The sequence below is a fragment of the Mizuhopecten yessoensis genome, unplaced genomic scaffold, assembly GCF_002113885.1.
Source record: "Mizuhopecten yessoensis strain PY_sf001 unplaced genomic scaffold, ASM211388v2 scaffold10771, whole genome shotgun sequence".
Taxonomy (NCBI): Eukaryota; Metazoa; Mollusca; class Bivalvia; order Pectinida; family Pectinidae; genus Mizuhopecten; species Mizuhopecten yessoensis.
In genome coordinates, this window is record NW_018408713.1 from 902,971 (window position 1) to 922,213 (window position 19,243).

Below are 19,243 nucleotides of genomic sequence, written 5' to 3' on the forward strand. Positions count from 1 at the left end.
CTAGAAACATTTACAAAACATAAATACTATGTCCAGTAACATTTACAAACAAAAATTCTTTTTATAGTAACATTTACAATGCATAAATCCTATGTCTAGTAACATGTACAAAAAATGAATCCTATGTCCAGAAACATTTACAAAACATAAATCCTATGTCCAGAAACATTTACAAAACATAAATCCTATGTTTAGTAACATTTACAAAACATAAATCCTATGTTTAGTAACATTTACAAAAACATAAATCCTATGTTTAGTAACATTTACACAACATAAATCCTATGTTTAGCAACATTTACAAAGCATAAAACATATGTCTAGTAACATTTACAAAACAAATCCTATGTCTAGTAACATTTAAAAAAACATAAATCCTATGTCTAGTAACATTGATAAAACAAATCATATGTCTAGTAACATTTACAAAACATAAATCCTATGACTAGTTACATTTACAAAACATAAATCCTATGTCTAGTAACATTTACAAAGCATAAATCCTATGTCTAGTAACATTTACAAAGCATGAATCCTATGCCTAGTAACATTTGCACAACATAAATCCTATGTCTAGAAACATTTGCAAAACATGAATCCTTTTTATAGTAACATTGACAAAACATAAATCCTATGTCTAGTAACATTTACAAAGCATGAATCCTATGTCAAGAAACATTTACAAAACATAAATCCTATGTCTAGTAATATTTACAAAGCATAAATCCTATGTCTACTAACATTTACAAAACAATAAATACTATGTCTAGTAACATTTACAAAGCATAAATCATATGTCTAGTAACATTGATAAAACAAATCATAAGTCTAGTAACATTTACAAAACATGAATCCTATGTCTAGAAACATTTACAAAATATAAATCCTATGTCTAGTAATATTTCCAAAACATGAATCCTATGTCTAGAAACATTTACAAAGCATAAATCCTATGTCTAGTTACATTTACAAAACATAAATTCTATGTCTAGAAACATTTACAAAGCATAAATCCTATGTCTAGTAATATTTACAAAGCATAAATCCTATGTCTAGAAACATTTACAAGACATAAATCCTATGTCTAGAAACGTTTGCAAAACATGAATCCTTTTTATAGTAAAATTTACAAAACATAAATCCTTTTTATATTAACATTTACACAACATAAATTCTATGTTAAGTAACATTTACAAAGCATAAATCCTATGTCTAGAAACATTTACAAAACACAAATCCTATGTCTAGTAACATTTCCAAAACATAAATCCTATGTCAAGAAACATTTACAAAACATAAATTCTATGTCTAGAAACATTTACAAAGCATAAATCGTATGTCTAGTTACATTTACAAAACATAAATTCTATGTCTAGAAACATTTACAAAGCATGAATCCTATGCCTAGTAACATTTGCACAACATAAATCCTATGTCTAGTAATATTTCCAAAACATGAATCCTATGTCTAGTAACATTTACAAAACAAATCCTATGTCTAGTAACATTGATAAAACAAATCATAAGTCTAGTAACATTTACAAACATAAATCCTTTGTATAGTAACATTTACAAAGCATAAATCATATGTCTAGTAACATTGATAAAACAAATCATATGTCTAGTAACATTGATAAAACAAATCATAAGTCTAGTAACATTTACAAAGCATAAATCATATGTCTAGTAACATCTACAAAACATAAATCCTATGACTAGTTACATTTACAAAACATAAATTCTATGTCTAGAAACATTTACAAAGCATAAATCAGGGGGCTAGTAGCATTTACAAAACATAAATCCTTTTTATATTAACATTTACACAACATAAATTCTATGTTAAGTAACATTTACAAAGCATGAATCCTATGTCTAGTAACATTAACAAAACATAAATCCTATGACTAGTTACATTTACAAAACATAAATACTATGTCTAGTAACATTTACAAAACATGAATCCTATGTCTAGTAACATTTAGAAATGTAATAATTATCTGTATCTTTGTATTTAAAACAAGAGTAATCAAGGCAATATAATCATATTTCAAAAACGATAGAAGAAAAAATGTTTTTTATACAATTCACAGTGGACAAATTGCTATGAGTATTACTATACGAGCATATTACGTCCTGTTCTCTCCTTGCCGGGGGTGGGTGGGGGGAGAGAGGAGTGGAATTTAACAATCATTCCATTATAAATCTAGTCAAAAGAACAGAAGCTAACCCAACATTTATTGTAGTGATGGATTACATTTGTCAAAACATTAGTGTTTCTGTATGAGTTATTTTGACAGAGAAGTGCTATTATTTATTTTTTTCAGTTTTAGTTCCGTACACTTCAAGTGCATATATACCAGACTAAACGTTACTTTACAACCAGGAAACTAAGTACAATTTTCATAAGTTATCACTATAAATGTCTGCAATTACTTGTTTACATTGTAGTCAATAACCAATGTCGACGTGTGAGATGATATTAAAAATTCATTTCCTATATGTTACAATTTGATTGGTTAGTGAACTAAAAGACAGGTTATAATTTGAACTCAATGTATTGTGAAAGACGCAATTTTGCACATGTCTGATGTATTTCATATTTCAGATTCCATTCTCAAAGAATATATTTCACTTGATAGCACCTAATTTTGGACTAGGATTCGCCATAGGTAAGTTCACAGATTTAAATTTGTTTACAAGAAAGACTAAAGATACATAATACACGTTGTAAATAATGATGGAATCCCTATGACCTATTTTCAGTCGCAGTAAAATTATGTCACACAAACATCATTAACTATTTGATATTTGTAACAATTGACCAAGTGAAATTGATTATTCGTAGTGCTGCTTTCGCCAATAAATACAATATTCATCGTACAAAATGGAGTCGGGTTTTTTTTTCTCTCCATAAAATGCCTTCTATGCAATATCATTCATATGAAAGTAGGTCAAACAAACAATTGTCTTTTAAGTTGATTTCAAATGTATGTTTCATTGTTGGCAAGAAAAATACAACCGTACAGAAGCAAAACGATATAATCATAGAATCGTAGCTTGTATTTTGTTTTCATTTTCATCTTCCCAACTAGTCGCAAACATTTACATCAAAGGATACATTAGGTTCCTGGACTGTGTTTAGAAGGTTACGAAACTGTGCCTAAAAGAATTAGTTGGGTAATTTTTGGGGAAACCCTCAATTTCGAAGAACTATAATTCCGTTCGTTCTTCTTCAAAATTCAAAGAACCCAATAAAAACACCGGTCATAATTTGTCGCTTACCGGGATTACATATCGGGTATGTACGTGATTAACCAGGTGTTAACATATCAAGGTGTATACCTCAGGTGTCACAGCTCATCTGGATTTTTTTAAAGTTTCTTTCATAAGTCCTCAGACAAATGTGTCATGTGTAGTTACAACGCCAGGAAAACTAGAGAGTCGTTTGGAGAAGGCGTCTTCGATGTCGTATTAACACTTATCACAGAAAGTACTTGATATCTTTAGATAAAGATATGACCTCGATGACGCCTTGAATTTTGAAATGATGACAGGATTTGGGAACTGGATTCAGTTTTTATAAATAAACTGTGCTCACTCGCTCACTAAGCTTAATCAATTGTGAGTGTGTTCCAAAATGTCAAAAAAAATGTATTTGTTTTAATGAAGGTTGTTTATATTATTTTTTCTGACATCATTTTAAGCAAAACAAGCAAAGTGGTAACACAATGAATTATTGATAGATCACAGAGTATAAGCCAGATTTATAATTGCAATATACAATTCAATACTGTTTACATAATGTTTGATGTTACCGAACGTGATAATAAAATTGTAAGATTAAGAGCACATTAACAACAGCCTGATTAAGGAACTTTGACAACATAATTTCCTAGTCTTATAAATTAACTATTCATTCTGTTATTATTGATGTACATTCAGGTATGGTGGACTCCTCCATGATGCCACACATGGGGTACCTGGTAGACCTACGTCATGTGTCCGTGTATGGAAGCGTGTATGCGATAGCGGATGTTGCCTTTTGTCTTGGGTTTGCTGTTGGTAAGACCACTATGCATGTCATTTTGATTTCATATTATGTGATTGTGATGAACTCTTTTTGTCGATTCTGCTTCAAACGCCTTTTCCGATGCTTTCGTCAATAATTACAAACATAAATATTAGTTTCATGATGATTTCCCTTGTATTTTGGTGACTCCGCGATTGTTTACTTTGACTTAGAGTTATCTGCCCTTGTAAAATTAAAACTACAAATATGAAGTAAGAAAGCGTGGGCGGTCTTTTCTCCCACCCTTCACAGGTGTGTCTCCCGTTTTAGCCGTGAAAGATCAGCTTATCAGCCCCTAGGGGGAGATAGCCTTGTGCCGATTAGCACGTGTTCAACTGTGACGTCATTTGTGCACCCAATGAAATTTTAGATTTGATGGCATTGAACATCTTTTTCTTGTGTTCATAGGTCCAGCGTTGTCCGGGACGATCGTGAAGGAGATCGGATTCCACTGGTAAGCCATAATTATAGACGTATAAGGAATTGTATCAGTATATATAGTACGTAGCTTATCGGATAACTTACATGAAATCATTTGCAAGGCCGATATCACAATCCGTTTAAAAATGACAATAGTTATATAATCTTTTTATATAATCTTCTCATATTATCTTTCTTAAAACGTGTACTCGGCAGATGTCATATCCTAATTGAAAATATAAAAATTTAATATCATTGGTCTAGTATATGATTAAAGAATGAAAAAGAATAAAAATTGTATTTCTTAAAAGGATGATTTGTGCATATATCTACTTATGATGAATTCATTATGTCACAGGTTGCTGTGGATGGTGGGTATTATCAATATACTCTATGCACCCTTGTTAATATTTATTCGTAATCCACCAAGTAAAGAAGAAAAAATGGTAAATATCACATTTTTTCTTTTGTAAATATATATTGCTTACGTTCTTTTCCTGGCTTAATAGTTCTCAGTATTTTGTTAGTTAACTTAAGACAGAAAGTATTAAAGGTATGCTCTGTGATCAATTACAACATGGTACAATTGTATCGTAATGGACAATCAATAATAACTTGATTAATTTTTAAAAACTTAAGAAAACTGAACCTAGCTTTAAGTTCATTTGTTTAATAACTTATACAGTGACAGTTGTGGTTTTTGCCATAATTTAAAGAAAAAAGTTGTGATCATTTGAAAAAGATGGAGATTACTAAACTCATGATCGCTTAGTGGCACAGAATGTAAAAATCCATTTATTGTTTATTCAACTGGTGTCTAGTCACCTATGTCTTAATACATAAGTGATACATGTGTATTTACCTTACAGTCACTAATCCTTAACGACCAGTGTCCTATACAATACGTCACCTACAACCAAACAACCAAGAGTAACCCCACATCTGACGACGAGGATCCCTACCACGAGGATTACTGAAACCTGCCACGCCCACCTAACGTCCGCAACATGCCCATGACACGCCAACAACATGTCTAGGATGTACCAATTTAGTATAGCATAAATCGTGATACGACTGGGAAATCTAAGGCAGAGAACGCCTAAATCGGGTTTGATACGCATTTCATACATGTATGCAACACCCAAAGCAGTCTATGGAAACACTACAAACATACGCCTAATAAGTACATTTAAACAAATTGGACACACCCAGAGTCAGGCTATGGAAACTCCTTCACACATCCAGACAATATTTAAAGGCAGAACCAGGGGACGAATTGGATACGCCTAGAGGACACCAAAACTGTGGCATGGAAATTCCCTAGGTACATTTGTACAACTCTTACACCACGTCATTGAAACTCATTGGAAAAACACATAAAATCCATCCCACTGCGACGAAATCAGGGCTTCATAAAGTCCTTGTGTTATGGCAGCCCCTTAATGCAATGCATGACCATCATAAAATCATAAAACGCTTCAGACAGCCCTTGTCTTCGATTTAAAAAACACAACAACAACAAAATTGACACACCGCACTGGATACACCTCGAACATGACAAGGCCGATAACAAGGGAACGCCCACCAAGCGATAACTGCCCATATTGATTGTAAGATGTTTGCTTCGATGATATGTTGTGTTCGGTGTACAAAGTAACAGCATACTCGTTATAATGTATCAATTGCACGTGCTAATGGGGTATTGTTATTAGAATAGAAATTATTGACAGAAAATAGTTAGAAATCATGAGATATATATTTTATAAATATTAAAAATGGAGTTCCTTTATTTCCTCGACAAACACAGTTGGATTAATTGTGTCTACTGTATCTTGTTATTATAGCGAACTTTCCTTAACTGCAATTCTTCGTACTATAATGTGGAATTCCTGATTGTGTAGCATAGTTGTCAGTGTGATATCAGACGATTCTGTGATAGCAACAGGCCACAGAACACTGTATAGGTTGTGAAACAAGTTCTAATAGGCAGATGTTCTTGTAGATTGTTAATAACATTTAACATGAAAACGTATACAGATGATAAAACATCACATGTTAGCCAAATAGCATGACTCAATGTACGTATTCGACTGTTCAAAGGAAATCTATTCTATATATGCTAATTAGATGAATGTAATGTTCGGTATGTATGTTTGCAATTTATATATTGTAAACGTGTAATACTAGATATGTATAATATTGTATTAAGATAACAAATGTGCATTATAATGTTTGTGATATGAAAAAATATATTATATTATGTGTGTGCTAAAGTAATTCATCATAAAAAAGAAGCATATTATTCATCAATTGATTAAAGCTCATTTTGGATGAAGAATAAAGATAATAATGTATAGCAATCGTCTAAAAATTAATGCTAGTCAATGAGTTTTGCAAGTCACTGTGTTATTTTGCAAGCAGAGTCAATTGTGAATTCAAATATTTCATTTGAAACATTGAAACAGGGAAAGGGCTCTTAGGTTGACGTTTTCTTGATCACAAAATCTTTATTGATTCTTTTGGTATGCGTATTTGTTCAAAAATTAACAAAAAAAGCGTGAAGCACAAACATCATTTAAAGATTATTGTTGAAACATGCAATTAGTTGCAGTATAAATGTATGAAATATATGAATAAATAATTATTTCGTACGTATATGTTTATTGTTTAGAATGAAAGTATTGAAGCAAATGGAATAGCATACGAATACATGTAGTTATTACTAGTTTATGCGGCAATACAGTCTCCTTAACTGGCGAGAAAAATAGACCATTTAGTATAATCACAAGAACCAGTTTTCCAACGCAAGATATACAATTTATTGAAATAAGAAATAACCGTGATTTTATGAAACAATTTGACAAAATATAATATTAAAGCATTTCTTTCATTTAAAGACTCCTATTTATGCTTTGTAATTTGATACAAGTGTATTTATCTGTAGCAATAAAACATATATTATTATTTTCAAATTTCGAATGATTTTAACAATTGTCGTTGTAAATAATATCTCGTTGTGTTCAGAAATGTATTTCAAAAGAAGAGGAATACAATGCACTTACTTTTCTTTTGCATTTCCGTGGTAATTGTGAAACATATCTTAACAAAATATAAATGTACCTTTTAACGAGAAGCGACGTTACACAGTTCAGATAAACAAAGTTACGTATTTTGTATAAATGTTTAATATTACAAATCTATTATTTATTTATTCATTGTGTCAGTCTATGTGTGACTATAGCTATATGTTATCATCCCTGGTACTCTTTAACTGGAATTATTGCATATTTCCAATTTTGTAGATTACATTTGTGACCAACATGTCTTGTATCTCAAGAAAGATTTACAAAATTGTCATTTAAGCTACCATTTACAAAACTTGGAATGCAGAAGGTCTTAATCATATAAAAATTACTGCTATTTCACACAAATGTTTTGGTTATTTTATTTTTATTTTATTTTTCACGTGTCATGTGAAAAATGACCTAAAGCAATTTCGATTTGTTTGTGTCTCATATTTTTATTGTGATGTCATAATAGACACAATTTATCAATTGTAGCAAAATCCCTATACTGTACGCAAAAAGGTGATCGGATATTACTTGATTTCATGATTTCACAATAGTTTCAACTGACACTTAATACAACGTTACATGTACCTAGGAAGAACCATATTTTGAAGAATGTTTATTTTTCTGAGTGAAAGATATTTTTTATTGCATGACATGTATAATCACTATTTGTGAGTTATATTCCAGTTACTAGTAACACAAGATCGATGAAGCACATACCGAACTTCATCGCTTGCTCATTAATAACAAATTAAATGTGGGCAAATTCAAAATATGTATCGTAGAAAACATTCTGTGATAATCTAAACTGATTGTCATTTAGTTAAGGAAATTGTCTACCAATTAAAACAAACAAAAAATGATCATTTGCCTTAAATTACAAAATATAAACCCGCTTATTATTAGACTTTATAAATGAGACTGATATTTATGTTTCTGAGATTGAATGGTTGTGTGGTACATCGAGGTTGTATTATGACATTTGAATGTGGTTGATATAATGATCTCGTGATATAGTCACAGAGTACACATAGTAAGCATCCCTGTCCAACTGCAAGCGAAACACAAGAGAATATCACCACTGTAGATTTTCATATTTAAGCAGCTTACCATTTATTTCTTATTGGATATACAATGTAATTGAAGTCAATAAGGGCCAGGAATCCATTAGCTAATCATATTGATCAATTAGTTAAAGTCAACTTATCGTGATAGAAGGTCCAGGAGTCGAATCCCTGTCCCGAACCATGTCCTTTTTTTTTTTTTTTTTTACTTTCTAATTAGTGTTGTAAAATTCTTTTTTATTTATATTAAAGCTATTTGTATGCAGGGAAAACAAACCCAATTCACAGTTACAGGAGGCACGGTAGTCTAATGGTAGGACGCCGGGCTCGTGACCGAAGGGTTACGGGTTCAAGTCACGGCACGGCACTGTGGTGTATCTTTCAGCAAGATACTTTACTCAGCTTGTTCCAGTCTACTCAGCTGTAAATACAAAATAACTGAAAATGAGTTCGTTTGTCGAAGCGAGTAGTGCTCCGAAGTGAGTGCTCGTATCAGCATACTGATCAGGTATTTACAAAATTATGGAATATATTCCATATTGGTTATTTCAAGGGAACTGTTCAAAATTACAGCACATAATTTAGGTCATTGATTTCATTTTTATTTCAATATATCTCTGAAAAGAGAACAATCTCACAGATTTAATAATATATTTGACAAAGATATGCTGGTGTAAAAGCACAAATTCAATTAATACTAGTTGTCAACAATTTCTTAAATCGATTTCGACAGGATTTTGTCTAATTTGAGTCCGGTGATTGCTGAGATGCATTTTTAGTTATTCGATTAATAAAACAATCTTTCATATTATCATTCGGAGATAACTTGTTCCAAAGTTATCATCAGAATTCTCCTTATACTTTTTGAAATGAGAATATAGCTACAGAGAAGGTATTATTCCGTTAATATTGCATGATTCGTGCTATATACATCTGATCAATGAAAACACGAATAATTCTTCCTGACCTTCCGAACGGTTGAACGAGACTTTATAATTATATAAGTTTGTTTGGTTGTGAATGGTTAATCATTACATTGATGAAGTCACAGACGACATGACCAAATGGTATAATTTAAACGTCTATGGCGTCATAATACATGTGAACAGCCACAAAAACGTCATAGACGAAAAGCACAATAAGAAAGAAGGATGACGTACAAATGTATATCTGGTGCTCAAAGTTTAAAGAAGTGTATCCGAATTTATCGGAAATCATGAAATAAATGTTGCCTCAGTTATTCCAAATAATGGAATTAGCTGCATATAACAGGTTAAAGGTGTTTCAAGCTCCTTTTGAAACAAAGGCGCAAAATGAACCATGAGTTCCTAACTAAAATTCTAAAACGTTGAAAACAAACACAAATACACAAATCGCTGTCTTAATTAAGATAAGGACTTTTAGACAATGGGAAGGTGTAGAGGAGATCCCTGGCTAAATTAATATAAGCACATGTAGACAGTTGGAAGTTGTAAAGGGGATCCCTGTCTTAATTAAGACACGTACACGTAGACAGTAGGAAGCTGTAGAAGGGATCCCTGTCTAAACTAATATACGCACAAGTAGACAGTAGGAAGCTGCAGAGGGTATCCCTGTCTAAATTAGGATATGCACATGTAGACAGTTGGAAGGGGTATAGGGGATCCCTGTCTAATTAAAGACACGTTCATGTAGTTAGTGGGAAGGGGTATAGGGGATCCCTGTCTTAATTAAGACACGTACATGTAGACAGTGGGAAGCTGTAGACCCCGGGGGATCCCTGTCTAAATTAAGATATGCACATGTAGACATTGGGAAGCTGTAGAGGGGATCCCTATCTAAATTAAGATACGTACATGTAGACAGTGGGAAGGTGTAGAGGGGACCCCTGTCTAAATTAAGACACGCACATGTAGACACTGGGAAGCTGAAGAGGGGATCCATGTCTACATTAAGATACGTACATGTAGACAGTGGGAAGGTGTAGAGGGGATCCCTATCTAAATTAAGATAAGTACATGTAGACAGTGGGAAGCTGAAGAGGGGATCCATGTCTACATTAAGATACGTACATGTAGACAGTGGGAAGGTGTAGAGGGGATCCCTGTCTAAATTAAGATAAGTACATGTAGACAGTGGGAAGCTGTAGAGGGGGTGTTGGAATCCTTCATCACTGCGCGATTAAACGTGAGATTTGATGTACCTAACAACCAATTATACGTTTATAAAAGGAAGTAGTATTTATTTAGAAATGTATATTGCAAAAGAGAGAGAGTGAATATATTTTATATTTAGAACTGCATTCCATTTGTTGACAGATTTGTATGTACAAATGTATAGACTTGGACTAACTGTCACCTTTAAATCGTCATAGAAAACCCCTCACAAAAAAGTACAAAAAATGTATATTTATCCTGACACCCAAAAACAAGATGAAAGTATTAATGTAAATAACATGTGATATGTGTGAATAACGTTACCATGACGTAGATGACAAGTGTAAATAGTTTGTGTATAGAGTGCTAAACGTCATTGTACGTGTATAGGTGTAAATGTTATTTGTGATGTGTGCTATAAACGTCATTGTGACGCGTCATTGTGGTGTCTACATAATTACATGACATGTTCGATACGCAGATATATTAGATAAGAATGAAAGAGTTGTATAGCTGAATGAAAACGAAACAGTAGAAGGTATTGTTCCTGTTGTAGCTGCTACAGAACGAAAGGTTGTCGTATTGTATCCGCTAGACCGGGATATATTACATTGTACATGTGTATAGATAATTAGCATAGGGAGCTAACTCATATAAACTGTCATTTGGCGCCTAAAAGTGTGTTAGCGTTTCATTTCTTCTTCCCAAAGCTAAAAGCTTATTGCAAAGAAAGGACAGTATATAGAAGTAATGTATAGATATAAATAACTTAAAGCATCCATTGTTTTATGAACATTCAGGGGTTTTCGTGAAAAAAAACAGTGAAACTGCGAACATTAGTGCACAGCGAGTATGTTTACAATGTCCGACCCGACCGTCAAACTTCTCTCCACGAAATAGATTGTAAACAGGAAGTTGATACATTGGATGATAAGATATAGTCTTATGGGTGTACTATCACAATGCGGCCAAACAGTGCTGCATATGGTAGTGTCAGTGATATACGGCAGTCGTAATGGCCTATCAATACAATAGGGTCATACACGGTAGTCGTTATGGCCTATCAATACAATAAGGTCATACACGACAGTCGTAATGGCCTATCAATACAATAAGGTCAAACACGGCAGTCGTAATGGCCTATCAATACAATAAGGGCATACACGACAGTGGTAATAGCCTATCAATACAATAAGGTCATACACGACAGTCGTAATAGCCTACAATACAATAAGGTCATACGCGGCAGTCGCAATAGCCTATCAATACAATAGGGTCATACACGGTAGTCGTTATGGCCTATCAATACAATAAGGTCATACACGGTAGTCGTTATGGCCTATCAATACAATAAGGTGATACACGACAGTCGTAATAGCCTACAATACAATAAGGTCATACGCGGCAGTCGCAATAGCCTATCAATACAATAGGGTCATACACGGCAGTCGTAATGGCCTATCAATACAATAAGGTCATGGACGACAGTCGTAATAGCCTATCAATACCATAAGGTCACATAAGGCATTCGTTCAGGCCTATCAATACAATAAGGTCATTCACCGCAGTCTTAATAGCCTATCAATACAATAAGGTCATGAACGGCAGTCGTAATGGCCTATCAATACAATAAGGTCATACACGGCAGTCGTAATGGCCTAGCAATACATTAAGGTCATATACGGCACTCGTAATAGCCTATCAATACAATAAGGTCATACACGGCAGTTGTAATGGCCTATCAATACAATAAGGTCATACACGGCAGTCGTAATCGCCTATCAATACAATAAGGTCATACACGGCAGTCGTAATCGCCTATCAATACAATAAGGTCATACACGGCAGTTGTAATGGCCTATCAATACAATAAGGTCATACACGACAGTCGTAATGGCCTATCAATACAATAAGGTCATACACGACAGTCGTAATAGCCTATCAATACAATAAGGTTACACACGACAGACGAAAAGGCCTATCAAGAAAATAAGGTCATACCCGGCAGTCGTAATGGCCTATCAATACAATAAGATCATACACGGCAGTTGTAATGGCCTATCAATACAATAAGGTCATACACGACAGTCGTAATGGCCTATCAATACAATAAGGTCACACACTGCAGCTTAATGGCCTATCAATCGATAAGGTCATACACGGCAGTCGTAATGGCCTAGCAATACATTAAGGTCATATACGGCACTCGTAATAGCCTATCAATACAATAAGGTCATACACCGCAGTCGTAATAGCCTATCAATACAATAAGGTTACACACGACAGTCGAAAAGGCCTATCAAGAAAATAAGGTCATACACGGCAGTCGTAATGGCCTATCAATACAATGAGGTCACACGCGGTTGTCGTATCGGCCTATCAATACAATAAGGTCATACACGGCAGTCGTAATAGCCTATCAATACAATGAGGTCACACGCGGTTGTCGTATCGGCCTATCAATACAATAAGGTCATACACGGCAGTCGTAATGGCCTATCAATACAATAAGGTCATACACGGCAGTCGTAATAGCCTATCAATACAATGAGGTCACACGCGGTTGTCGTATCGGCCTATCAATACAATAAGGTCATACACGGCAGTCGTAACGGCCTATCAATACAATAAGGTCATGCACGGTAGTCATAATAGCATATCAATACAATAAGGTCATGCACGGCAGCTTAATGGCCTATCAATACAATAAGGTCATGCATGGCAGCTTAATGACCTATCAATACAATAAGGTCACACACTGCAGCTTAATGGCCTATTAATACAATAAGGTCACACACGGCAGTCTTAATGGCCTATCAATACAATAAGGTCATAAACGGCAGTCGTAATGGCCTATCAATACAATGAGGGCATACACCGCAGTCGTAATAGCCTATCAATACAATAAGGTAATACACGACAGTCGTAATAGCCTATCAATACAATAAGGTTACACACGCCAGTCGAAAAGGCCTATCAAGAAAATAAGGGCATACACGGCAGTCGTAATGGCCTATCAATACCATAAGGTCATACACGGCAGTCGTAATGGCAATACAATAAGGTCATACACCGCAGTCGTATTAGCCTATCAATACAATACAATAAGGTCACACACGGCAGTCGTAATAGCCTATCAATACAATACGGTCATACACGGCAGTAGTTATAGCCTATTAATACAATAAGGTTACACACGGCAGTCGTAATAGCCTTACAATAAGGTCATACACGGCAGTCGTAATGGCAATACAATAAGGTCATACACCGCAGTCGTATTAGCCTATCAATACAATAAGGTGACACACGGCAGTCGTAATGGCCTATCAATACGATAAGGTCATACACGGCAGTCGTAACGGCCTATCAATACAATAAGGGCATACACGGCAGTCATAATAGCATATCAATACAATAAGGTCATGCATGGCAGCTTAATGACCTATCAATACAATAAGGGCACACACTGCAGCTTAATGGCCTATTAATACAATACGGTCACACACGGCAGTCTTAATGGCCTATCAATACAATAAGGTCACACACGGCAGTCGTAATAACCTATCAATACAATAAGGTCATAAACGACAGTCGTAATGGCCTATCAATACAATAAGGTCACACACGGCAGTCGTAATAACCTATCAATACAATAAGGTCATACACGACAGCCGTAATGGCCTATCAATACAATAAGGTCACACACTGCAGCTTAATGGCCTATCAATCGATAAGGTCATACACGGCAGTCGTAATGGCAATACAATAAGGTCATACACCGCAGTCGTATTAGCCTATCAATACAATAAGGTGACACACGGCAGTCGTAATGGCCTATCAATATAATAAGGTCAAACACGGCAGTCGTAATAGCCTATCAATACAATAAGATAATACACGGCAGTCGTAATAGCCTATCAATACAATAAGGTAATACACGACAGTCGTAATAGCCTATCAATACAATAAGATAATACACGCAGCTTAATGACCTATCAATACAATAAGGTCACACACTGCAGCTTAATGGCCTATCAATCGATAAGGTCATACACGGCAGTCGTAATGGCAATACAATAAGGTCATACACCGCAGTCGTATTAGCCTATCAATACAATACAATAAGGTCACACACGGCAGTCGTAATAACCTATCAATACAATAAGGTCATACACGACAGTCGTAATGGCCTATCAATACAATTAAGGTCATATACGGCACTCGTAATAGCCTATCAATACAATAAGGTCACACACGGCAGTCGTAATGGCCTACCAATACAAAAAGGTCATACACGGCAGTCGTAATGGCCTAGCAATACATTAAGGTTACATACGGCAGTCGTAATGGCCTATCAATACAATGAGGGCATACACCGCAGTCGTAATAGCCTATCAATACCATAAGGTCACATAAGGCATTCGTTCAGGCCTATCAATACAATAAGGTCATACACGACAGTCGTAATTGCCTATCAATACAATAAGGTCATACACGGAAGTCGTAATGGCCTATCAATACAATAAGGTTGCAAACGGTAGTCTTAATGGCCTATCAATGCAATAAGGTCATACAGGTCAACGGTAGTCTTAGTGACTTTTCAATACAATCAAGTCAGACAGGGCCACACATAGCCTAGCAATACAATAAGGTCATACACGGCAGTCATAATGGCCTATCAATACAATAAGGTCATGGACGACAGTCGTAATAGCCTATCAATACCATAAGGTCACATAAGGCATTCGTTCAGGCCTATCAATACAATAAGGTCATACACCGCAGTCGTATTAGCCTATCAATACAATACAATAAGGTCACACACGGCAGTCGTAATGGCCTATCAATATAATAAGGTCAAACACGGCAGTCGTAATAGCCTATCAATACAATAAGATAATACACGGCAGTCGTAATAGCCTATCAATACAATACGGTCATACACGGCAGTCGTTATAGCCTATTAATACAATAAGGTTACACACGGCAGGCGTAATAGCCTATCAATACAATAAGGTCATACACGGCAGTCGTAATGGCCTATCAAAACAATAAGGTCTTACACGGCAGTCGTAATGGCCTATCAATACAATAAGGTCATACACGGCAGTCGTAATAGCCTATCAATACAATAAGGTCACATACTGCAGTCGTAATGGCCTATCAATACAATAAGGTTACAAACGGTAGTCTTAATGGCCTATCAATGCAATAAGGTCATACATGTACAGGTCAACGGTAGTCTTAGTGACTTTTCAATACAATCAAGTCATACAGGGCCACACGGTAGTCTTAATGGCCTTTCATTACAATAAAGTTATAAAGGACCAAACGGGAGTTTTAATGACTGATCAATACCAAAATGTCACACACGTTAGTCTTAACGACATATCAATACACTAATGTCTAATGGGGCCACACGTTGGTCTAACTGGTCTATCAACACAATATAGTCATACATGGAAGTCTTAATGGCCTATCAATACCAAATAGTCACACGCGTTAGTCTCAACGACCTATCAATACAATAATGTCTTATGGGGCCATATGTTGGTCTTACTGGTCTATCAACACAATAAGGTCATACAGGGTCACACGGTAGTCTTAATGGCCTGTCAATACAATAATGTCTTATTTGGTCACGCGGCGGTCTTACTGGTCCATCTACACATTAAAGTCAAACAGGGTCACACGGTAGTCTGAATGGCCTGTCAATACAATAATGTCTTATTGGGCCACATGGTGCTCATAGTGGTCTATCAACAGTAATATGGTCATACATGGTCACACAGTAGTCGTAATGACCAATCAATACAATAAGGTCACCAACGGTAATCTTAATGGCCTATCAATACAATAAGGTTATACAGGGTCACACGGTAGCCTTTAGGACTTTTCAATACAATAAAATCAAACTAGGTCACACAGTAGTCGTAATGACCTACCAATACCAAAACGTCACACACGGTAGTATTAAAGACCTATCAATACAATAATGTCTTAAGGGGCCACACGTTGATCTTAATTGTCTATCAACACAATAAGGGCATACAGGGTAAAACGGTTGTCTTAATGGTCTATCAACACTATAATGTCATAAAGTCACACACGGTGGTCTTAATGGCCTATCAATATAATAAGGTCACACACGGTAGTCGTAATGGCCTATCAATTCAATAAGGTTCTAAAAGGCCACACGGTAGTCTCAAAAACTGGAACAAGTATGTATCCTAGGAGAGACAAAAGTAAAAGCATTAGACCTTAATAAAGAGTGTAACAGCCAATAATAATGTATTTAAGTATGGCTTTACTAGATGTGGATTTTAACCTTTTGGATGTTCTCTAAACAACAGACACTGACAAACTCAAGTCCTCAGGATCTCAAGCTTGTCACGTCAAACGATCGTGAAGTGGCATACAGCAGATCTATCAAAACTGCATAGAAATACCCACGAATGTCTCATTTGATTCAGTAAATAACCAAAACGTTGAGAACAACTTATGTATGATTTATCAAAGAGAACATAGCTAAAATGAAATATTCTTACGGGTTTTTTTTTGCCATGCGTTAAATTTTAGATACGTGATAACTCCATCAAAAGCAAACCACAAGGTCATGGTATTTCTGAATTGCTCTGATATTATATAGAAAATATAGAAACAGCTTTTCATGCAAAACCGACACATTGAAATATTTCTATCAACCTGTGGTCGAAGGGACATAACTCCAATAAGGCAAGTAGTTAAGTGAGAGATTGATTTATGTTGAGTGACAATGTGATTTAAAATAAAAGGGACACACAAACCGAGGAATGCACCTAAAATTTGGCATTTGATACAGTGAGCCAAAAACTAACCACGTTGCATCATAAGCCTGTGACGCCTTTGTATGACTCATTAGTGATGTTAGGGGCCAACAAAGTGGAAATCCAAAGTTGACATTACTACTGGTGTAACAGATTGAAATTGCGTAAACTCCTTAATATTTTGAATTTAAGTAATCAAAGGAGTAACCGGTTAATTTCGAACTAAATAGTAACTAAAATGTATACATGTATATTATCAACCGTGTAACTTGTCAAAAGGGATTATTGTGGATATCAAAGTTACGGTAAATTTCGGGTATGAGAAAACCAAAGTAGGAGAATAGTCAATATTGCTCCTGACCAGCTGGAATACCTTGCAATGAAATTCGCGGTTTCTTAAACGGTGAATCCTTAATTTCCTCTATAAAAAATAAAATTCAGCCTTCGCCCTCGTGCCACATCATTAATCTCGGAGAAACAAATGATCGTGTTTCCCTTTAACAAGCGTACGTAATAAATCTACAATTAAGACCTTGACATGACGTCATGGTCTACCATTGATGTTGTCTGGCTGATGGCTCTTAAGATTACACAAAAACTGTATCACAACAAAGAAACACCAGCAAAACTAGGTCAAACAGGGTCACATTGCACACGTGAGACAGGTCACACGGCTCAAGGGTCATACAGGGTTACAAAGTGGAAATTTTGAAATGGCAAGTGTGCGAAGAGACAGTGGAAGCAACACATCGCAGGAAACATAGAAAAAGTATGAAAGAGTACGACGGGTGCAGTATATCAAGGCAATGTCCACTTATTATGAAACCAAATAAGGCTAAAATTAAAATTACGTATCATTAAAACGGTATCAAGAAAGACGCCATTAACAGAAATTACTTCAAGGATTGAAGGGATAGACAAACGTCATACTATATTGCAAACGAACAGCACATAAATTTAATGGGGAAAAAATAGAAAACCCCGGCCTTACTCGTCTTTAAAAATTGGTATTACATCTGCCTATTCAAATTGTTAACAACGCCGCTCGTTTCCTTAAACGAAACTCGAACCAGCAGGCTAGCATACAGATATAAATCTTGTACGGTGGAAGTACATGTATGTAGACATCGATGTGGAACAGACATGATTGCACTGGGTCCTCACAGAGTGTTGTCACTCCCTTGAAAGTTTTGGATTGATCTCAAGATAAATTAGTTTCTACAATGTTCTCCAGAGATGCTTCAACTGAGGCGATTGGTGCTACGATGGAACTTATCGGCTTACATTAGTATCCTTCCCCTCTTTGGAACATTACCGGGATATTCCTCACAAGGCTCCCTAACGCTCCTATTCTACTGTGATAATCGTACAGGTACCCTTTCAACTGACCCTGCCCTTTACCCCATATCGCGTTTTAATCAGTCTTTGAATTAATCTATTGCATACTTCTGTTATTCTGTTGATATTAACAAATAGGTGTTATTTGGTCATTCTTTACATTGACGTATTTTACTTTCTCTTCCAAAGATATTGTCATATCTCTATAACCATAAAATATTAGTTATCTCCCTTTAGTCCTATAGATGAGGGCATTAAGGTTACTCGACACATCGTCATCAGCGTCCATTTTCATGAGTTACTTTCGAAAAAATGCAGCGAACTGAATATTTCCGAG

General features: G+C 35.3%; 1 protein-coding gene across 5 annotated transcripts in view; it reads left to right on the plus strand.

The window, feature by feature from the left end:
• Nucleotides 1–6,000, plus strand: part of LOC110462313 (synaptic vesicular amine transporter-like) — a 121,804-nt gene extending 115,804 nt beyond the window's left edge. For all 5 annotated transcript variants that reach the window (XM_021516239.1, XM_021516236.1, XM_021516240.1 and 2 more), the window contains exons 12-16: nucleotides 2,609–2,672; nucleotides 3,946–4,065; nucleotides 4,481–4,526; nucleotides 4,851–4,938; nucleotides 5,362–6,000. In XM_021516239.1, coding sequence (XP_021371914.1) covers nucleotides 2,609–2,672; nucleotides 3,946–4,065; nucleotides 4,481–4,526; nucleotides 4,851–4,938; nucleotides 5,362–5,469 — 426 coding nt within the window. In that variant the 3' untranslated portion in view covers nucleotides 5,470–6,000. The remainder of the gene's footprint in view (nucleotides 1–2,608; nucleotides 2,673–3,945; nucleotides 4,066–4,480; nucleotides 4,527–4,850; nucleotides 4,939–5,361) is intronic.
• The last annotated feature ends 13,243 nt before the right edge of the window (nucleotides 6,001–19,243 follow it).